At 39.3% G+C, this 23237-nt stretch overlaps 2 protein-coding genes across 10 annotated transcripts in view; one reads left to right on the forward strand and one right to left on the reverse strand.

Annotated features, from left to right (window-relative positions):
* The window catches only part of HIBCH (3-hydroxyisobutyryl-CoA hydrolase), a 96748-nt gene extending 78933 nt beyond the window's left edge, over positions 1-17815 (forward strand). For all 3 annotated transcript variants that reach the window (XM_072813191.1, XM_072813193.1, XM_072813192.1), the window contains 3 exons: positions 10023-10142; positions 14305-14338; positions 17203-17815. In XM_072813191.1, coding sequence (XP_072669292.1) covers positions 10023-10142; positions 14305-14338; positions 17203-17318 — 270 coding nt within the window. In that variant the 3' untranslated portion in view covers positions 17319-17815. The remainder of the gene's footprint in view (positions 1-10022; positions 10143-14304; positions 14339-17202) is intronic.
* A 1244-nt stretch (positions 17816-19059) lies between these two features.
* The window catches only part of C36H2orf88 (chromosome 36 C2orf88 homolog), a 179037-nt gene continuing 174859 nt past the window's right edge, over positions 19060-23237 (reverse strand). For 5 of the 7 annotated variants that reach the window (XR_012025032.1, XR_012025031.1, XR_012025035.1 and 2 more), the window contains one exon: positions 22789-23075. Coding sequence is in view for 2 of the 7 variants with exons in the window: in XM_072813197.1 (XP_072669298.1) it covers positions 22505-22792 (288 nt within the window). In the remaining 5 variants the exon portion in view is untranslated. Of the gene's footprint in view, positions 23076-23237 lie in introns of all 7 variants that reach the window. The other 2 variants (XM_072813197.1, XM_072813198.1) reach the window with 1 other exon arrangement.

Consider the following 23237-nt stretch of genomic DNA (forward strand, 5'->3'; position numbering starts at 1 on the left):
CAATTGGTGTCCAGGAAGGTGTTCCTGGGTAAATGGCCAAGAAAACCAGTGTTGCTTTTGACTTGTCTTTTAGGTGTTTTTGTAGTTATTGATATGATTAATATAATATAATAGGATAGCCTATTGTGTTAAAGGCTAAAAGACATAGGAGTTCCTTTTCTGAATATTAGAAAACTATAAAAATTCTTTGAAATTTCTTTTTTCTAATTACCAGTGTGGGATTTATGTATTTGTTTGATTTTGAATGTTCATTTTGTGAAGAATAAAACAAACTCAGTTTTACATATAAGAATATGACAAGCTTCTATAAAGAAATCATATATGTGAAAAATTTGGGGAAAAGGAAAACTAAGAATAATTAGGCATAGATTTTAAGAAAGAAGAGTGTAAAATATTAGAGAAATTAAAAGATTACTAATCTTTCTGTAAGCTTTGAGAATTAGCCATTTGCTGTACTATTTAAAAATAAAGTGGCAGATGTTCATGAAAAATTAAGTAGAAATTGTTCCTCTGTTGTAAACAACTAGAAACGTGGACAAAATACATGAAACAAGTGTCTGTTAACATTGGACAATGCAGGCAGCACAGGACTGTGATTCCTGAGAGGAAGGAAACAAACAGGAAGACCCTAAGATTGACTTGGCTTCTTTCTTGCAGAAAATTTCATACTATTGATGTGTACATATTTTAGGTAAAACTCTACAAGACCAGGGAAAGGACCAAAAGAAAGCAGTAGTCTGAATAGTTAACAAGACTCACACAGATCTGGGAGGAGTTCATGTTGCCATCATTGAGAAGGTTTACACTTGAGTAGTGAGGGGGAGTTTATACTCAAGTAAAGGCTGCCCAGAACTCCCGAGATAATTCAGTTGGGAAAGGATAAACTTTTCAACAAATGGTTCTGGAACAATTGAATATCCATATGCAAGAGAAAAAAAGGACTTGACTCTTCCCTTGCACCTGTAGGGGAGGAGAAAATTCTCCTTTGTCTTCTGAGGGTCTCCAGCCCAGCCTAAGAAGGAAGCCAACATAAGCCAAATTAACATACACATTTTACTAAATTGGGAGCCTACATGTACACGTAAAGTGGAATGAAGACGTGAACAAATAACCAGAGGAGGAAGCTTTTGTACCTTTTAGACAAACAAATTTGTGAAGAATTGACAAGAGAAAGGAGTAGTAAATGGTGAAGAAGTAACCGGCAAGATAAGGGTTAGTTTAACAAGGTTTATTTGTATGGCTTTCTTGACCCCAGGTTCCCTATCTCTGGTGATAAGAATGTCTTCCTCCTGCTACAGGGAAGGCATCATTTACATGTGAGTTTTATTTCCTGGAAGAAAAAGAGAGTCATATTGTTTCTCAAGTGCCTTTAACTCAAAATAATCAATATGTAAAAGTGTCATATCTTGAGGTAACATGCTCTGAATTCCTTCCCATCATCTGCAATTCAAAATGGGTTATGCGCCTAAATGTAGGAGCTAAGGCAGTACCATTTCTAAAAGAAAATATAGAAAATCTTTGTGACTTTGGGTTAGCCAAGATTTTTTTAATGCAAAAAGCAAGAACTGCAAAAGAAAAAAATTGGTAAATTGATCTTTATTATAATTAAATACTTTTCTTCTTGAAAGGCACTCTGAAGAAAAAGTAAAGAAACCACAGACTGAAAAGAAATATATTTGCAAAACTTGTATCTGATAACAGGACTTTAGTCCATTGTATATAAAGAACATTTAAAAGTTAATGAGAATATAAACAGTGCAGCTAGAAAACGGGAATCTGGACATTTTCCCACAGAACATGTATGAATGGCCACTAAGCACATGAAAAAATGCTCAGGATCTTTAATCCTTAGGAAAATGCAAATTTAAACCACAGTGAGATGTCACTATTAGAGTGGCTAGAATTTAAAAGCTTGACACCAAGGATATGGAACATCTACAACTCACACATTGCTGGCAGGAAAGCAGCTTGGCAGTGTCTTATAAGTTAAATGTGCATTTACTGTAAGACCCAACAGTCCCACCCCTATGGATTTACCCAAGAAAAATGTAAACATATGTCCACACAGATGCCTGTACTCACACGTTCATAGTAACTTTATTATAATAGCCCAAAACTGGAATACTGCTCAAATCCAAGGAAGGATGAGTTAGTGATACATGAAACAACACGGATGAATCTCAGAAGCATTGTGCCAAGTGACAGAAGCAGACACACAGCACTACTTAGTCTATGGTTTCGTTTTTATGAAATTCTAGAGAATACAAAATTATAGGAATAGAAAACGGATCAGTTACCTGCAGGTAGAGTTGGGGGAAGGAGAACTCTTTGAGGTGATGGAAATGTTCTTATATCTCAATTGTAGGGGTATTTGCACAACTGTATATGTTTATCAAGTTACAGAACTTTTCACTGAAAATGAGTCAATTTTATATCTAAGTTACCCCTTAGGCTAATTATCTTTAAAAAGTTAAAAAATAAAAATGACATACCAAATTATATTAAAAGCAGTTTGGCCTATAGAAGTAGGTATTATATCTGCTAAAGGTACCCGTTACACTGTGCTGTTTATTGCTATCAGTAAGGGTGATTTAATGGAGGTCTTTATGGATACATTGTGCCTTTGGGGAAGTGCAATAAACCTTTAGGGGAAAATACATCAATTTGTGTAAACGGGAAAACAGTTTTCCAGTCCACTGATGACCCTAAAACACTCTCATGAGCATTTGGGGTATCATGAAATAGCAGTGCTTGATTCTTTAGACATTATCTTTGCATTTTATTTAAATTGTTAAGGCTTTTAAGAAATTACTGGAAAAGCCTTTAGATAAGGTTGCAAAAAGCACTCCTGATGGACTGGCTCTATGCCTTTGCTGTAGTTAAAAGAAATAACAGTGCCCATTTCCTTTAAAGTGCTATTTGTTTTTTATATAATAATATGACCCTCCAGAGTGATAAAAATATATTTAAAAATAAAAATATTTCTGTGAAACTGCAGTATACTGTGAATTAGACTGACCTGCTCTAGTTCAGGTGTTTTATATTTCTTTTGGCTTATTATCAATCTGAACACTTCTAAAAAGATGTGTAGGTATAAGTACAAAATATGTAAGATTATTTAGAAAAGTATCCACAGTTCACACCATAGTAAATACAAATGATCTAAATATACATGGATTCCTAATTATTAGGGTTTCCTTCTTTTGGAGTAAAATCTGACAGAGCCTAGACTTTTAGAGAATGTCATAAATGACATCTTTTTTTTTTTTTAATAAAAGAAAAAAACTCTAAAGCTCATTTGCCAAGATCACGTACACCAGATCAGAGAAGGAGTTGGAGCTTATATGTCTGTATTAGCCCTTCAGTGAACCCTGAGGTTTACTTCGTAGAATTCCTCTAGTTGTATCATCATAGGCTTGTTGAATACTGTTCTTTCAATTGTCTCAAGATGGGCGTCTTGGATAATGCATGTCAAACTGTATGTCACTGGGTATTCTAGTACTTTGAGGGGAGGGGCAGAAGCAGTGTCCTGGGTTTTTCCGCGTTTGGAAATTGCCCAGAATTTGATAAAACTTAAGAAAGAAGGGTTGGTGGGTTTCTTACTCAAAAGGCAACGATTTTAATGCTGAGAACACTCTGTGAGTGCCAGGACCATGTCCTGCTCTCTGAAGTGTCTTAGCGCATAGTAGGTGCTCACTAATACTGAACTGAGATGAGAATGGGAATCATTTGAAAAAAATAAAGGAAAAAAGAAGTCGGCTCTTTGGTATATATGAGACAGCTAATTTTCAAAGGGTCAGACAATTTGGTTACAACACTAACCAACGTTTTACCAAGAAGTAGAAATAGGTTTCCTAGGTTGTGTGGTTGTAGGATCATATCCATACACATTTCTGACACAGTTGAAGATCCAAGTCCTAATCATTTATCCAATTTTCTGGAATAGTCTCTCTGTTCCTCTTTTAATGAATGAGGCTACATTATATGAGCTCCTTTAACTCTCTTCCATCATCCTTTTGATTCCTCTAACATGTGTCGTACTTTCTTGCCAAGGGAAATATCCCCATCTGTGCTTTCATTCCATCCTTTCCTGCCTCATTTAGGAACTACTTGGCACCAGTCCCCTCCCACTTTCAGTGATCTTCAAAATTTTACCTTCTTGGGTGAAGAAGGTGTACATTTCCTTCTGCTGTGACTTCCAGAAGCTTTCCTGCTCTCACAAAAAGCCTTCGACAGTTTTTCCTCAAGCTACCATCTTGACTTTGTCTTCCCCTCCCTTTTTCCATCCAAATTATGCAAGCAAGCTTTTATTAACTTCTTTCTACCATCTGATGTAGTGTCTTCACCTTTGTTCTTTTTGATTTCTCATCAGCCTTTGGCACTGATCACCGTTATAGCCTTGCTATGTGTAGAAAGAAGTCGGCTTTGGAGTTGTCAGGTTTGGGTTTGGATTCCTCTCTGTGCGACCTTGGATAAATTCGTATCAGGTTGGCTTCCTCATTTGTATAATGTGCATGCGTGGGGACATCTGTGACTGAGAGCTAAGGGCAACGTGCTCGGTGCGCAGTCTGTCCCTTCCCTTCCCTATTTGACTTGGTTTGCCTTATTCACTTAGGAGGTGAGTAGCGGTACAACCTCCGTTATACAAATGAGGAAACTAAGGTCAGTCATGGGGAGGTGGTGAAGCTGGAATTCCATCCCTGAGTTGTTGGAGTCCAGAGCTCAAATCCTGCATCTCCATGCCAAATTGCCAGTATACTAAGAATTGTTGGAAACTAGTTTTCTTTGGGATGGCAATGCACTATTTTTTAAATACGATGTCTGTTTAGGAAATCTCTTTAAATACTATGAAATGTCTGAACCAGTAGAGCTTTTCAAATGAAATTTTCTTTCATTTTTTTTTCTGGTGTATTTTTATGTATTTCTGGTGTGACACGAGCACAAACAACTGGAGCTCTTACGTGGGCCTCTCCTCCGCCCCCCATCTGTTTCATCCATTCCTTCACCCACCCTCCTCCCTGATTTTCCCCACCAATTCTCTGTATTTTTTTTTCAAGATTTTTAAATTTATTTATTCATGAGACACACACACACACACACACAGAGGCAGAGACCCAGGCAAGGGAGAAGCAGGCTCCTTGCAGGGAGCCTGACGTGGGACTCGATCCCGGGACCCCAGGATCCACCCTAGGCCAAAGGCAGGTGCTCAGCCACTGAGACACCCAGGGATCCCCCAATTCTCTGTATTTAAGTCTGTTTTTTGTTACTGTGGTTTTCTTTATATATAAATTTATTTTTTATTGGTGTTCAATTTGCCAACATATAGAACAACACCCAGTGCTCATCCCATCAAGTGCCCACCTCAGTGCCCGTCACCCAGTCACCCCCACCCCCCGCCCTACCCACCTCCCCTTCCACCACCCCTAGTTCGTTTCCCAGAGTTAGGAGTCTCTCATGTTCTGTCTCCCTTTCTGATATTTCCCACTCATATTCTCTCCTTTCCCCTTTATTCCCTTTCACTATTTTTTATATTCCCCACATGAATGAGACCATATAATGTTTGTCCTTCTCCGATTGACTTACTTCACTCAGCATCTAGTTTTGTTTCTTAAATTCCCCATGAGTGAAATCGTACGGTATTTCTTTTTCTGACTGAACTTATGTCCATCCAAGTTGTTACAAAGGTCAAGATCTCAATCTTTTTCACGGCTGGATAACACTCCATTGCGTATACATACCACATGTCTTTTATCGATTCATCTACTGATGGACCCTCGGGTTGCTTCTATATACTGGCTATTGTAAATAATGCTAGAGTAAACATAGGGATGCATGTGTCTTTTCAAATTAGTGTTTTTGTTTTCTTTCTTTGGGTAAATCCTAGTAGTGGGATTACTGGATTATATGGTAATTCTATTTTTAATTTTTTGAGGAACCTCCATAATGTTATCCATGATGGCTGTACCAGTACATGAGGGTTCCTTTTTCTCCACATCCTCGCCAGCACTTATTTCTTGTCTTTTTGGTATTGGCCATTCTGACAGGTATATGGTGATATCTCATGATTTGCATTTCACCACTGATTGGTGATGTTGAGTATATTTTCATGTGTTTATTGGCCATGTGTATGTCTTCTTTGGAAAAATGTCTGTTCATGTCTTTTGCCTGTTTTTTAATTGGGTTGTTTTTGTGTCGAGTTGTGTAAGTTCTTTATATATTTTGAATATTCATCCCTTATTGCATATATCATTTGCAGATGTCTTTCCCCCCGTTCAGTAGGTTGCCTTGTCATTCTTTCATTGTGCAAAAGCTTTTTATTTTGGTATAGTCCCACTGATTTATTTCTGCTTTCGTTTCCCTTGCCTTAGGAGACATATCTAGAAACCTATCTCTACTGTCAGTGTCAGAATTACTGCCTACCGGGAGCTGAGGTTCCAGACTCAACCCTAACCCTGAGCAGGATGATAGCTGTCAGCAGATGTTTTAACCTGTGAGGACTTTAGCTCTTCAGTCTATAGAATGTGACACTTTGATTTCAAAAGTTCCTTGTAGCTCTAAAATTCTGTGAGTCTCTGAAAATGTGTTTGCAAATGCTTAATGCTCATTGCAGAGGGTAATGTTTCTTATAACGTATCCAAAATGTCCACCTATTGTTGAATAGCAATGGAAGTTAAAAAGTTTAAATTTAGGAAAAAATTAATGATCCAGGAGCAGGAATTATAGTGAGCAGGAATAGTAGTACCTGACCTGTAGCTGGTGGCAAAACACTCACTTTCATCCGGAGAGTAGGGTCGTAAGCCTCATTAAAGCTGCTTGCTGGGGAGAAAAAAAAAACAAAAAGCTCCTTGTTCACCATTTGCCAGAGGAATTCTAACATAATCCATTTATCAGTTACAGTTACTTATAAGATGGAGTGCGAATGTGTGTTTATAAGAGTTTTGCGTGGTATATGCACATAAAATGGTACCATTTTTAGAAGTAGCATTTCCTTTGTCCAACATATATAAAATTTAGTCCTGATGATATACCTCTGTATTTCATCATCTTTGGAGGAGTATATATGTCCTTGCTTCATGATATCATAATATTACTGGATACTACAGCTGGTAAGGCTATGTTCGTGTTTGGTATCACGTGGATAGAGTTATACTGTATTAAATGGTAGTGTTGATAGGCACTTCTGCAGTAACATGCCTGTCTGTCTGTCTGCGACATTCTGATGTATATCTTTAGTTGAGCGAAAGGACTTTAAAGTTTATTCCTATGGCTTTAGTTACTTGAACTTTTAAAACTTCATGAGCTTTATATTAATAGAATTGTTTGTAAAATACATGCTTTCACTGAATTTTTTTGTCTCAATATAATATGTCATGTGAATATGTTTTTAAGATTTAATGCCTTGTATCTATTTCTATTCATATATCAATTTTATAAATTTACTATTTGGGGATTCTTTCAGTATGATTTGTCAGATAAAAATTAAGTCAGCTCCCAAGTTTATTTCCATCTAACATTCTGTAATGTGTTAATACTGCTATGTTTTACTGCATTCCAATTTATTAAATTACTTTAAAATTATTTAAAAACTTACTGCCCCTGTTTTCTTCTATGAGTTTTATGGTTTCAGGTATCATATTTAGGTCTTTGATTTTGAGCTTATTTTTAGGAAAGTAGTCCAATTTCTTTCTTTTGCATGTGGCTGTCCAGCTTTCCCAGTACCATTTATTAAAGAGCCTGTCTTTTCCCCATTGTATATTCTTGCCTCCTTCCTTGTAGATTAACTGACCATATAAGTGTGAGTTCATTTCTGGGGTCTCTGTTCTTTTCCATTAATCTGTTTATTTTTGTGCCAGTACCATACTGTTTTGATTACTAGAACTTTATAGTATCATCTTGAAATCTGGGAATGTAATACCTCACACTTTATTCTTTCTCAAGATGTGGCTTTGGCTATTTGAGGTCTTTTGTGGGTCCCTATGAATTTTAGTATTATTCTAGTTCTCTGAAAAATGCTGTTGGTATTTTGATAGGGATTGCATTAAATCTGTAGATTGCTAGACATTTTAACAATATTTGTTCCTCTTATCAATTAGCATGCAATATCTTTCCACTTGTTTATGTCATCTTCAATTTCTTTCATCAGTGTTATATAGTTTTCAGAGTACAGGTCTTTCACCTCCTTGGTTTAGTTTATTCCTAGGTATCATCATTTTTGGTGCAATTGTAAATGGGATGGTTTTCTTATTAGGTGTTTTTGTTTTTGTTTTAAGATTTTGTTTATTTGTGAGAGATACAGAGAGAGGCAGAGACACAGGCAGAGGGAGAAGCAGGCCCCATGCAGGGAGCCCGATGCAGGACTCGATCCCAGACCTCCAGGATCACGCCCTGAGCCAAAGGCAGATGCTCAACCGCTGAGCCACCCAGGCATCCCAAGGTGGCCTTTTTAATGAAATTAATTGGTAGCTAACTGAGGAGGTATAACAAAGACAGAGTTTGTGTTTTGAGAATTCTAGATTGCATATAAAGTGACAAACCAAGAAAGAGGACACAGACAATTAGCCATAATGGTAGGTCTGATGGACATGACTGTGGGCTTATACACTACAGCCCTTTTGAAAGGGGAATCATAGTTTCATTGACTTTGTAGACTAGAAAAGCTAGAAGGTGGCTATGTCCCTCCCTTAAGCACACCTTTCAGCATCCTAAATGAAGTTCTTCCAAATGTTCACCTGTGATAATGTGGGCATTGCTCTGGCTAGAGAAAACCAGTGGTTTTGTCAGCAAAATGGACCCCTCGTCTACTTGCCTGTGTAAAGGAGGGGCCTCCTGGCACAGCATGCAGTGTCATACATTTGCCATCCTCCCACGGCCTGCAACCAGAAGGGCGAGAACATGCAGGGGGATTGCTACAGGAGCATTAAATGAAATCATGTGAATATAGCACCGAGGGCAGAAGGGCGAGTTCTTTTGAAGATGAATTAGATGTGTAAAAACTTTCATTGCTTTTCTCCCTTTCTCAGCTTTTCTTCAGCATTGTGACTATAGGTAGGACAGTGATCTTCCCTGACCTCCTGTATGTAGTCATCTACTTAAGTCTTAGCATTTACAAGGTAAGATACTGCCCTAGTCATTGAGTCTGTTCTCTGAATCTGTGTGCCACCCTCGAGGATGCTACAGTGACCCTGGAGTCTTGACGTGGGGGATTCTTTGAACTCAAAAAGTAAAATTTATAGCTTTGAGACAGTCACTCAACAACAAGCCTGAAACTCTATATTGCAGTCATAAAGAAAAGGCGAGCATCAGATTTACGGAGCATATAATGAGACCTCTTGTAGCTTCTGTCGCTTACAGCCACACACCTGTGTCAGGACACGATAGTAGCATCTTTAAATTCAAAAGGAAAAAAAAAAATTCAAAAGGAAGGTGTGCATAGCACTGTAGGCAAGGAGTCAGGCATGTAATTCTTATTTTATTAAATATTTAAATACAGTAGAAAACCACCTCATGGTATCTTGAATTATTTTCTCTCCCTACTTTTAAGGTAAGTAGATTTATTTCTAGATCAAGACCACCGTTTAGTTAAAACATTTCTCCATAGTCACAAAATGGGAAGGAAAGAGCCACTGTATTTCTACTCTACCTTCTTTATATTATAAAGTAAAATGTTCTCTGATATATTAGTTGTTTGTAAGACGTGTATTAATTTTACTTAAGCATAATCGCTCTTTGCTTACCTAATTGAGATCATAATTTATGTCAGGCAGCTACAAAATTTAGATTTATTTTATTAATTTATGAGTACAACATTTATTCCACTGGTGGAATGATCTGTTTTGTTATTACAGTCGATTAGAAAACGATTGGTGCTTCGACAGGATCATGCATAATCTTACCTTTATGAAACTGTCATGTGAAAGTACTGTTTAAGGAGCAAATTTTAGTAAGATTTATAAAAAACTCAGTTTGTTATATAAAGGAGCTCTTGAGCTAAAACTAGTAAAAACATTTTTTTTCTCTCATAGGTAATTAATAAAATGTCTCCAACATCCCTAAAGATCACAGTAAGGCAACTCATGGAGGGGTCTTCAAAGACCTTGCAGGAAGTATTAACTATGGAATATCGGCTGAGTCAAGCTTGTGTGGTAAGAATTTTAAAAATATATGCTTATTTTCTATATATGAAAGCAACTGATGTTCATTGGAGAGCTTGTAAAATACAGAAAAGTAGAAACAAAAATCTTAAAATTACCTGTAAATCTACTCTGTAGAAACACAACAGTCCAGTTAGCTTAAGGTATGTGGAACTATTACTCTCACATTGTTCTTAAGTCCTTATGAGACAGCAGTTACATTTGCATGTAAGTGTTTGAAATCCTCTAATCTCAGGTAGAATTAAAAATAGAAAAAAACCATTTTTCAGGCACAGTCTCTGACCTTAGGGCAAGAAGTATAAACTCTGTAAATCTGAATTCCCTTATTGGTAAAATGAGGAGTATACGTATATATAAAATGTATGAATGGGTTTTGTTAGTTTGTTACATGTTTTAAATAATAGATTAGCATTGTAAATTAGTCACTTTAATCTTTTTTAGAAGATTTTATTTATTTATTTATTTATTTATTTATTTATTTATTTATTTATTTATTTTTATTTATGAGAGACACAGAGACAGAGGGAGAGAGAGGCAGAGACACAGGCAGAGGGAGAATCAGGCTCCCTGCAGGGAGCCTAACGCGGGACTCGATCCCGGGACTCCAAGATCACACCCTGGGCTGAAGGCAGCACTAAACCGCTGAGCCACCCGGGCTGCCCCTTCTTTAATCTTAAAGTCTGTCCTAGCAGAATGTAAGTAGCAGCTGAGCTCTCTTAAGAGAAAGGCCCTTTATATGTATCTTCTCCATTAAATTTTACACTATTTCTGGAGTAATAGGCACTATTCTTGTCTCCACTTGACAGATATGGGAACTGGCATAGGGAAATAATCTGCCTAAGGTAGTGTTATAGCTATTAAGTGGCAGACACATGGTGGGTGAACCCAGGTGGTCTCACTCCAGAGCCTGCACTCTTGACCCCTACCCATACTTCACACAGTCTGTATTTTCTGCTGTACGTTTACTGCACTGCTTGGATCGGTCACTTCCTTCCTTCAGCAAGTATGTTAGCTGTGTTGCCAGGCAGTGTAGGAAGAATGACCAGTCCTTGTTCTCATGGAATCTATAGTCTACTGAGACTATGAAAAGCAAGTAAACGAAATAAGTAAAATAATTACAAATTGTGGTAAGTGCTCCAAAGGAATCATGGAAGTTGATGACAGATGAGAATGATGCAGGGACAGGAGGGATTGGGAGAGACAAAGGAAAGACGTCTTGAGTTGTCAGTTCATCTGTGACCAAAGGGTGGGAAATGAGTATGTCGAGAAGTCTCTTGGGTTACAGCAGTGGATGATTTGATTCCATTTGCTTTAAGAAGGTAATTATTGCTGCTGGATGGAGATGGGGTTGGAAGGGTTCAAGAGAACACGTAGAGACCAGATACGAGTTTATTACAGTAATCCAGCTGCGAAGTAGTAGCGGCTTAGACGAGGGTGGCGGCCCTGGAGAGAAGTGAATGGTTCTGAGGCCCTGTAGAGGAGATAGGATGGATAGACTTTGATGACAAAAGTGAAGGAAGGAAAGAATGCATTTAAGACTCGGAGTGTGGAGGTGTGGGTTAGAGATTTAAGTCTGAAAGACATTAGAGCCACTTAAAAAAAAAAAAAGAAGCAGCTTTGGAGGGGTGCCTGGGTGGTGCCTGGGTGGCTTATCAAGCATCTGACTCTTGATTTCACTTTAGGTCATGATCTCATGGGTTGTGAGATGGAGAGTGGGCTGCATGGGCTCCATGCTCATCGTGGAATCTGCTTGAGATTCTCTCTTTCCCTCTGCCCCTCTCCCTGCTTGCTCACGTGTGCGTGTGCTCTCCCCACCCTCACAATGAATCAATAAAATCTTAAAAAAAAAAAAAAAACTTAGGCGCCTGGATGGCTCAGCGGTTGAATGTCTGCCTTTAACTCAGGGCATGATTCCCCGGTCTTGGGATCGAGTCCCGCATTGGGCTCCCTGCAGGGAGCCTGCTTATCCCTCTGCCTCTGTCTCTGCCTCTCTCTCTCTGTGGGTCTCTCATGAATGAATAAAATCTTTAAAAAAAAAAAGACAAATAAAACTTTGGAGATGGAGCTTTGTTTCCTTAATAAGAATGGTTACATGTGCTAGACACTGTTAGAGGCACAAAGAACGTATAGGTAAACAAAATAGACCGAATCCCTGCCCTCATGGAACTTACTTTATAGCAGGGGAGATAGATTGTAAACAGATAAAATTGTAAAATATACAGCATATGAGTACCAAGGAGAAAAACTAAAGTGGGAAGGAGGACATGGCATGGAGGGGAGGGGTTTGAACTTATGGGTAGACTGAGAGGAAAGGATCTGACTGAGAAGATGCGATTTGAGTGAAAACCTGAGGGAAATGAGGGAGTGAGCTGTGCAGGTATCTGGGGAAGAGCCTCCAGGCGGAGGCAGGAGCAAAGCTCTGAGGCTGGAGTGTGCCTGCCTGTCCCTGGAGGGGCCAGAGGGGCCAGACAAGGGCGGTTGGTGAGTGAGAGAGTTAACAAGGTAGAGAAGGGCTGTGCAGAGCACACACAGCCTGGGAGGTTTCTGTAAAACCTTGGCTTTTGTTCTGAGTAAAATGGGAAGCCACTGGATGTTTTTGAGTAGAAGAGTGACATGACCTTATATTTTAATGGAATTGGTGAGTCAGGTGCCGATGTGTCCAATATAGAATGGATAAGATCATATAGAAGGAAAATGAGGGAGCCAGACCTGAGCCCCAAGTGGGGTAGGGGAGAAAGAGCAGTGGTGGGAGAGAGAAAGGACAGAAGTAGGAGAACCAGGAGGGTGGGAGGGGGTCATGAAAGCAAGAGATGAGAGTCTCAAGGAGGAGGGAGTACTGCCAAAGTATCCAGTGGGGGAGGATGAAGGCGTCTTTAGCATGTGGCAAAACTGAAACCACGGGTGATTTGGGCAAGCCATTGCAGAGCGGTGCTGGGCCAGGGGTAGGGCGTAGTATGTTGGAGAGTAAATGAGTGAATGGGATACGGAGAAGAGGAGGCTGTATGTACACAACTCTTTTCTTCTGGAAACAAATAGGGTGGAAGCTGGGACTGCGGAATCAAGTGCGATTCCTTATTATTTTGTAAGGTGGAAGGCACTAGAACATGTTTATAAATGATTGGGGATGACTCAATAGAGAAAAGGCTATGTTGACCCAGCACATGACACACTGTGTGTTGCACACGGCGCTGGGATGCTGGGAAGATGATCCTGTGATGCATATGTTGATGTTGCCATTTCATATGAGGAAATGCGGCATCGGGGGTTCGCGAGCCCAAGGTCACAAAGTTACTGTGTAGTAGAGGCAGCGGGTGACCCACACATTTGAACTGCAGTCAGTCACTGAGTTAAGCGGCCTACGTGGCTGACTCCGGGGGGGAAAGAGATAGGCCCCTACTCAAGCACCGTTCTCGCCAAGGGGAGATGTGAGTGGGAATGTGGTGGTCCCTCCCTCCGTAATCAGGAAAGGGAAGGCATGGAACTGAGGGGTACAGCTGGGCCACAGGTAGTTTAGGGGTGGGAAGAAGAGGCTGTTCCTGTCTTGCCGCTTCTCTTTTTGTAATGAAATAGGAGGTTAAGTCATTAGCTGAGAAATACAGAGAGAGTAAAATTTGCTAGGGGAAGAGACTGAGAAGACAGAAGACGGTTAAAACCATTATCTTGGGACGTGGAGAAGAGAACATGCGTCGTTGCCCATGCCTTGTTTGGACAAGGCAACAAGACATTGTTGAACATGCCTGTTTGAGATTCGTGGTCCGGGATTTTAAGTGAAACCAATCACAGTTGTATGATTTTTCTGCAGCAGGATTTAGCTCCTCAAAGGCAGGCAGAGGTAAGCGGTAGGGGCAGCTGGTGCTGGGAGTTTCCAGGACAGACTCAAGGGGAGAGAAAGCCTTGAAGGAGATGAGGGCATTTCCAAGGGCAAGTGGCCACAATAAAGTGAGTGGTGACAGAGTTGTAGGATCGGGGCACAGCAGTGCAGGTACTCAGCAGATAAGAACCCAAGGCAGTGACCAGAGGCTGTGTCACACAGGTGGCCCCACCTCTGAGTGTTTCTTTCCAGAGTGGGAGGCTAAGGTGGGGGGAGGACACAGATCATCACCGGGAATAAGGGTGCCTGGGAATTCACCATTTAATCTCGATTTTCTTTCAGGGAGGCCATGACTTTCATGAAGGTGTTAGGGCAGGTAAGTGATGGTTCTTTTCTTCCTGGCTATTGTGGAAATAGGATTTGTGAGCATATCCTGTTAATCAAAGATGATAGTTGTTTTATTAGTGAAAACTAGGCTTTCGTAGAGATTGCAAAGTCGTTGCTTTTTTTATATGACCAGCTGGCACATAAGGGAAGATCGGTCTTTGAAACTAGTATTGTTTGGAAAATTCGTATAACCTGTGTCATTGCTCCCTAATTTATACGTAAGAGGTAATCCTGCTTCTCCAGTCCTGTGGACTGCCTCTGCCGAGTATAGCTGGGCCTGAGAACTCCTGCTGCTGCTGGAGCCTTGAAAGGCGCATTTATTGCCTTGCAAGGAGCCCTCAAGCCCCTGCCCATCCTGCAGAGTCCCAGAAGTGTTGAACCCTACCTTACCTCTTCACCTGTGCCTGAGCTGTTCAACCCTGACATTGAGAAAAACCATATGGCATAATTAGTAACGCTCTGGCAACATCTTTATTAATTTGTTTTCATCATCTCCGAAGTCAGCATATTTAGAACGAGCAAGTGAAATGGTTTATTTTTTGTTTTAAGCAAATTTTCCAAACAGTTTGTGTGTAAGCCCATATCCCGACAAATAGCTGTTATTTATATTGTATAAGATGAGGTTTTCCCTTTGCATGTGTTTCCTTTTGCATATACTTTATCTGAATAAAAGATTGTGTTCTCTGCGCTATAAGCTTTGATCAACACTGGACTGTCGTAGAACTCTCTTAACTTACGGCATGAGAAATACCAGAAATAAGCAGGGGTTCAGATCCTTTTAGAGGACATAAGGAGTTGAATCAGAGGTAATGGCTATATGTTTATAGAAACAAGTAAAATATGCATTTTTCCCACTGATCCCCTGCAGATTCTCACTGCATGTGGATCAGAGCCTAGACCTGTGTGCTACTTGAATTTTAATGTATTCATTAGATGTTATAGCAGCCCTCTTAAACTTAAAAAAATAAAGATGTTATTTTCATATATACTGTCAATTATTTTAAGGTAACAGTTGGAACCAGGCAGCATCAAAGTTCTGATTCGTAATGCAGGAGCTTATCACGTTACTTTTTAATGAAGAGAAAAGTATACTGCCTCATTGTTTAGGGAGGTTATGACCTCCCTATTTTGCAAGAAGTATCTATTCTGGGTAAAAGTCTTTGGTGTTCTTGCTTAATAACCAAATGTTTGCTACGGTTCGCTAATTATAAAATATGTCAGCAAATCCGATAAAATAAACTAGTAAATTAGAGGAATGGTTGTAAAAAAATTCTTATTCTTAACAGCCAGAATGAGCCTCTTCCTGGTTATAAAAGAAAACTAAAAACGATTATTTCAGCAGAGCTGGAGAGTTACCAAATGCAATTTGAGTGGGTGCCTCATGAGACTTGAAAAAACCTGAGCTGTCTACATGGCAGGAACTTGTTATATCTATGCTCGGTAGAAAATGATGTCACTTTGAAAAGAACACACAGATTTTATTAATACTCTTTCCTTTTGCCCTTCAGCAGACTATCAAGGAGGTAGAGAAAAATGATAGCATTGGCCAGAGGGCTTAAAACAGAAGAGATTTTTGAAAGAAGGTTCCAGAATTGTTTTTATTTATGTTGTTCAGGGAATAGAAAACTGTCAGAGTGGCAGGGAACAGAACATTAGTGCTCTTCCTCATCTGATAGTAGCCAGCGCCCTGCAGCAGGCGTGGACTTGGGCCGTCGATGGCACAATCCCTTAAGGCACCTGGCTCTTGGTTTCGGCTCAGGTCAGTTCTCGGGGCTGTGAGCTCGCATCGGGCCCCACCCTCAGCAGGGAGTCTGCTTGAGATTCTCTCTCCCTCTCCCTTGACTTCTCCTCACTCACTCACTCACTCACTCAAACAAATAAATCTTAAACACACACACACACACACACACACACACACACACACACAAAGCTCTCCAGTACCCACAGGAATTCTCCACATCTTAAGCGTGGTTAGAATTCCCTACCATGACTCTACTAAGTGTAGCCCCCTTCTCTGTCTTTTTTTAAAAAAAAGTTTTTTGAGGTCATCGTAGAGTAACATACAGTCGTAAGCAGGGACACAGGTACACATCCTGTGTACCCTTCATCAGATGTTCCCCAAAGGCAGCCTTTATGTAGCGGGAGCGATGTCACAAGCAGGAGAGCGACGCTCCCGTCCCTTGCTAAGGGAGAGCTTTGCCAGTTGCCTCATCCTCATGGGGATGAGCTGGGGATGCTCAGTGGCCACATTACATGATGACTACCCCGAAATCAGAGAAGTCGTTTCTTCTTATAACCTGAATGTGCTCTGCTGTTTGAATTCAGGGCTATGTGAGCTAGAGGATTCAGCAGAACAGCAGTCTCCGCATTTAATTATGCATAACAGCATCCTCTTCCCTCTAAGTAATTTTCCTCTCAGCTCCATGTGGAGGAGGTTAGAAGGCAGATCTGGGCCCTCCGCCCTCCCCTACCTTCCCTAATCCATACCAAATCTGGTTTTAGCTGTTTTAGAACAGGAAGATTTCATTTACAATTTTGTTTGAAGAAGGCTGAGGTTTAAGCCCCATTAGTTCAGAGGCTGCGTTCAAGCTGCAGACTTAGCAGGTTGGGAAAGAACCACGTGGGTCATTATCAGTTCATTGCTATCCGTCCAAATCCTATGGGGCCTTAATTTAAACTAAAAAAAAAAAAAAAAAAAAAAAAAAAGGAAACATGCAAAAATTTAAACTTTGCAGAAAAAAAAGGTGCTGCAGAAGATAGGCCATGTGTAAGGTACTTTCTGTCAATTCAGTGATTAAAATCTGGTAATACCTGGAAGAAATGTACTAACATTTCTATGTCTTCACTTAACAGTTTTAATAGATAAAGACCAGAGTCCAAAGTGGAAACCAGCGGATCTAAAAGAAGTTACTGATGAAGACTTGAATAATTACTTTAAACCTCTGGGAAGTAATGATTTGAAATTTTAAGGTGACTAGACTATCAAGGGATCGTTTTGGAGCAAGTGTTGGCAAAGGATAGTACATGGGCCAAATCCGGCCTGCTGCCTGTTGTTTATTTTCCCACAAGCTAAGAATGGTTTCTGCATTTTTAAATGGTTGAGGGAAAAAAAAAATCAAAGACTAGTATGTCATGATGTGAAAATTACATGAAATTTGAATATGGGTGTTTATAAATAAAGTTTAATGGAACATAGTTAGACTCCTCTGTTTACATCTATGGCTGCTTTGAGTAGTTGCAACAGCAATTGTATGGCCTGCAAAGCCTAAAATATTTACTATCTGATCCTTTTTAGAAAATGTTTGCCAACCCATTTCCCAAAATGGGAAAAAAATTGAAGGTCTTTAAGAGACTATTGAGTTGAAATATCTAATTGAAATGAGAATCTTGTGTTTTGGCTTTGGGTAGTAGTTTGTATGTTGATTAAATAAATTTATGTATAGATTATTAAAAAATAACCCTGAAAGTTTTTGGCTGTCGTGTTAATGCTTCAGAGAATTTTCTGCATATTTAAATCTGGGTTTTTAAAAAATATTTATTTATTCTTGAGAGACACAGAGAGAGAGGCAGAGACACAGGCAGAGGGAGAAGCAGGCTCCATGCAGGGAGCCAGATGTGGTACTCGATCCCGGGACCCCAGGGTCACGCCCTGGGCCGAACTTTATAATTACTTAAAGTAATTATAAGTTACTATAAAAAATGTTCCTTTTATAACATTAGAAATCTCAGGCAAAGCGAAAAGAGTTTTATGAGGTGGTCTCTCTAGTACTATTGACTCAAGCTTTGGTCTTCCCCAAAGTTAACCAGAATCCCTTCCAATGGTGAAAGTGATGGTTGTTTTGTAGGATTTGTTAAAGAATGAGGAATTCGTTTCCTAGTTCCTGCTTTCTGCAATTTACATTAAACTTGTGTGTGATAAGTAATTTGCCATTACATAGTTTAAATCAGGAGAAAAAAATTGAAAACAAGGACTTTTGTTCAAAATAGAAATACCTTCAATAATTGGTACTGTTGACAACATAAGTTTTTCTTAAAGTACACAAGAAACTTTAGGTTTAGGTTTAGGTGTTCCAGAGTTGGGACATTAAAGTCTAGGTAAGAATAGTCTTAGTGGTTGGCTTATAATTTGTTTTATGACTTATTCCAGTTTTCCCTTCATTCCCAACCACTCAGAAACTGGGAATTTTGAACTTTTAAGAACAGAAAGTGGCAGGACTGAAAAAGGTGTCAAAAATTATATTCTGAACCCTTCTTATAGATGAGCAAATTGCAATCTAGGAGTTGCTTTGAATTTTCTAAATATTTAATAAGAAGCATTTTTTCCCCAAAAAAGCCAAGAACAAATTTAGAACAAAGATGGCATGATAATGGACATGTTTACGTTCAGATTCTTTTTTTTTTTTTTTTTTTTTTTTAACGTTCAGATTCTTAAAGCTCTTAAATTGGACCTGAATGATCCAAGAAATCGTATCAGTGGATTTTTATTAACTTTGTATTCATTAGAAATGCAGAAAATGTTCTTTATGTCAAAAAATTTGATAGTACTCAATATCGAAAGGCATTTACATCACTGAGAGGGGCACTCGACGGGATGAGCACTGGATGATATGCTATATGTTGGCAAATTGAACTCCAATAAAAAAAATTTAAAAATAAAAAATAAAATAAAAAGAAAGGAGTTAACATGCTTTAGTAAGAACTCACAGCTAGTGAATTGCAACTAGACTTTTATTGAATGATTAGAAAAAAAATGTTTTCACAAAAATATTTGAAGAAAAATATACCATTTCATAGCTAAGTCTTACAGGGAAGAGAATTAGCTAACAAAACTTCAGTTCTGCAAATTAAGATAGGGAGTACGTCTGAGCCCGTGGCCACTGCTCCAGGGAAGACACGTCCTATTTGGTCACACAAATACAGGATGAATCACACATTATGATTACGCAAACAATATACTTGTTGGAACTTTGTTTTTAAATTACTGTTCCTTGACATTATCACGTGTCTCTTTTTTCTAAAACTGTATAATCCAAAAGTATAGCTCCCTCTTCTCATAAAATGCCAATGATATTAAATAGGATATAGGAGTGTCACGCTACCTCCTTCCTTCATTGTGTCTGTTTTTAATACTAATAAGGCAATTTGACACAAATTATTCCTTTGGAACCAAGATAATTATCTCCTTCAAAATTGTGCTCTGAGTGCTAACGACCATAGATAGTTTGCAAACAGGTAAGGCAACTGAAAATTGGGAACTCTGGGACCAGAAGCTTGTAATTGGAAGGTAATAGCCCACAAGAGACCTTTACCTGCGGAAGGGAGCAGTGAAGCACTTTTGTGGGCTTAAGTGAGGAATTGGCGCATCTCCTCTCATTATCTGCTGTGTCTACAGTTGCCATCTGCAAGTTCTTCATCTCACTGGTGGCGGCTCATCAGGCTCTATCCTTGATGTTCTCAAGGGAAAAGATCAGTGGTTGGGCAGGAGTCACCGTGGTAAAGAAGGGAACTTGCTACTCTGTCCCTTTCCTCAGTCGAGAGCATCGGAGACTTGTCTTTGCAGTGTCTCCTGATGGAGCCCGACCTGAGTGCGAGCTCGTGGGCCTCTTTTCCCTGGTGTCTTTTCCCTTACAATTGGGCCACTACTCTTATTTTCATCAGTCTGTGTGATCTAAGTTGGGACAAATGTTTCCCTTTCCAGTAGCTAATTACTCTTTTGGTCTTCTGCTTTATTATGTTCCTCCCTTCTCAGTTCGATCTTCCATTCTTTTACTGTTTGTGAAAGTTCAAAATGAAGTAAATCCAATACTTAGATGGGAAGGCATGAAGGCAACTCTCCTATCAGAGATGTTCTCATCTGTCGTGTCATCAAGGTCAAACTAGATCTTGATAATTATCACATGCAGCACAAATCTGTTTACCTAGTTCTTTTTCCTGCCTGCCTCCAACTTGGCTTATCTACTACCTCCCGATTATGCAAGCCTTGTAGTTCCTCACCCATGTTTGACATAGAACAGTGTGTATTTCCGAGATAAGTCTATGCTCTGTTTTTTTTTTTTTTTTTTTTTTTTTAAGTCTATGCTCTGTTAAAATGACTCAGAAGCAAGGGGTTGATGCTTGGTGACAAAACCATACTGCCACGGTGTCAAGGTGGCAACAGAGATTAGAATTCTAGCTGGACATGGATTTGGCATCCCTGTTACACCCCCAGGAATTAGGGGCCCAGGGACAGGAGGAACCTGAGGTTAAAATATTGAGCTGTAACAAAACTCAACAGTCTATGTGCCTGTGTATGTAGTTACCGTGGCTATTGCTTCATGTTCTCGCCGTGACGTTATGTTATATATCTGATTATATCTCTTAAATAGTACATGACTTTGCAGCAAAAGTGGCCTGATGGGAGATATAAAATGAATGAGAAATGGCAACATGTAGGCTTTTGTCTGAGTCATTAGTATACTCAAAAACCTAAATTTTTTCTTCATGAGCTGGAAATACGGTTTACAACTTTCAGAAAACATTTTGTTTCCATAGCCTTAGGACTTCAGATCTTTATATAATAAACGGGGGGTGGTGGTGGTGGTGGTTTTTCTACTTTGTAAGTTTCTAGATTGCAAGGACAACAGGACAGTCCAGATCTTGGGACTAAGCGAAATGAAAGCTGAATGACCAGGTGTCCAAAGGCAACTGAAAGATGGCACATGAGTCATTTCAAAGAACTTTCTTTGTCCATGCAATTGTGGGTTTCAAAGTATAAGTATTAAAATTAGAGGTAGCATTTCTGCCTGCTTACAAGGCCAAATACGCATGTATCTCATTAAAGAGGTCACAAGTCACCTTCTGCCTTTCTTTAGCTATCAGTGACAAGGGTCTCTTGAATCTTAATAAAAGAATCTAATGCACACATACTTAAATAATTCCCTTTCTAACTAAACTCAAAGTGAAGCAAGACCATTGCTTGATGAAAAGACCATTGATGAAAAGACCATTCTAGAGACCAAGTCCCCATTTTTTCTAAAGGTTATGTTTTCTATCTTCCTCTCTCAAATTTTGTTATCACTGATTTTAAACAGTACTTAATTCTTAGAAAAAAAAAAAAAGCTTCCCTAAAAAGGTAGGCAACTTTAAGAAAATAGTATATGGCTGTAAATGCCTTACGGGCATTGATACCATAGAGAAACTACATGAGTACTGTCTTTGGAGGAGTGTTTAATCATCTGTTATATATAATACAACCCGTACATCCTCGTGCATAGACTGGTCCCACAGTAATCTGGTGAGGGCCCATTATATCAACCCTCTGCACCTCTGAGGCTGTAAAACTTCATACACATGCAGCACTGAGAACAGGCTCTGCTCTCTACCTCGACTAGGGCTTCTGTTATTTTAAAATTTACTGGATTGCTATTTGTAAAAATCCTTGCTTTTTGTTATATCACTGGGCTGCTTAATTCAATACCATAAACATTAATGTCAGGACTTCTGTAAATAGTATCTTGTCCAGATGGGTTATGTATGAAGTCTCAAGTCATCCAGTAACAGCTGGAACCCTAAGGTTCAAGGTGGTAGTAATGCTTTTCATCTGCAAAAATATCTTAAGGATAGGTTTCCAGGTAGACTCCTTCTACAGGGGTTGCTTTCTACTGCTTCATCATTTGTGTTAAGTCGGGATCCTTGACACAAATGGTTTGGATAAATGACCCACTACTAATTACTGTAGCTTAAGTGCTATTTCCTTGCCAAGGCATCTCAAGAAAAATCCTTCCTATCTCTTATTTTTTTGTGTGTGTAAATTAACAAACAGTTATTTTAAAAGGAGTGTCTTTAAAATGACCATTTGATTTCTTTGGTGATGCTACTACTGCCTCAGCAAGAAAGTGATATGCTATACAGCGGATTACTGTGGCGTAGGACCTATGTTTAGCCCTTTAAATGACTAAAATCCAAGACCAAGCAGATAGAAATTGCTATTAACCTAAAAGTGCTTAATATATTTCATTTTTGGTTACTCCCATATTCTTGATATTATCATAGACATTTTTTTTTACATCCCAATGGAGTTATTTGTATTTATTCGTACCAGTTTTTGCTATTTCACGTATTTAAACTAGCACCAGCTTTACCCACAATTCAAGAAAGTTCTCCTCCTCCTACGATGTCATGGCCCTTCACTCTCAATGTATGGGATGTCATAGTACTTGATGTTCTCGCCTGCCCACTGCTTCAAGGCGTCACTCAAGATCTCCTGGGATAGGCGGTGTGCAAATTCGAAAATCACAATTTTAGGCGCTGGTGGTTCCTTCGCTTCCTTTCTGACGGTATCTGGGGAAGGCATCCTGGGTAGGAATCTCTCTTCGGACATGAAGCTTTCTTCACTTGCATGTTGCTTCTCGCTCTCAAATGTGGTGGGAAATGGGAAAGTTTGCTTTGATTTCATGCAGCCCATGTTATGAAGAGTTTTGCGGGAAGCGAAGCAGAAGCAAAGACTACTTCATCTTTGGCAAAGACTGAGCTCGTCCTTGTGACACTAACCAGTGCTCCTCCTCCACGGGCGCTTCAGAAAATGTCTCCTTCTACCAGTCTTCACCTGTAGTGGTTTTCTGTGAAAAGAAAAGTTCCATTTTGAAGTCACCAAATGCAGACTACTGTATGATCAGGTAGCGTGTGGAAACAGTCCTCTTTGCCACTTGGGTCACTTGGAGGCATTGTGAGGTAACAACAGCGTTGTCCTATCGATAGGAAAAAAAGATGACCACTCAGTGACACTGGCCATTTACAAAACAGGAAAATCTTTTTCTCAAGATCTTGAACATCTTATAAAACTAAAAACCCAGTTAAACTTTTGGTAGCTCAGATTGATTTATGTTACACCAGAGTTCAGCAAACTTTGG

The sequence above is a fragment of the Canis lupus genome, chromosome 36, assembly GCF_048164855.1.
Source record: "Canis lupus baileyi chromosome 36, mCanLup2.hap1, whole genome shotgun sequence".
NCBI classification, from domain to species: Eukaryota; Metazoa; Chordata; class Mammalia; order Carnivora; family Canidae; genus Canis; species Canis lupus.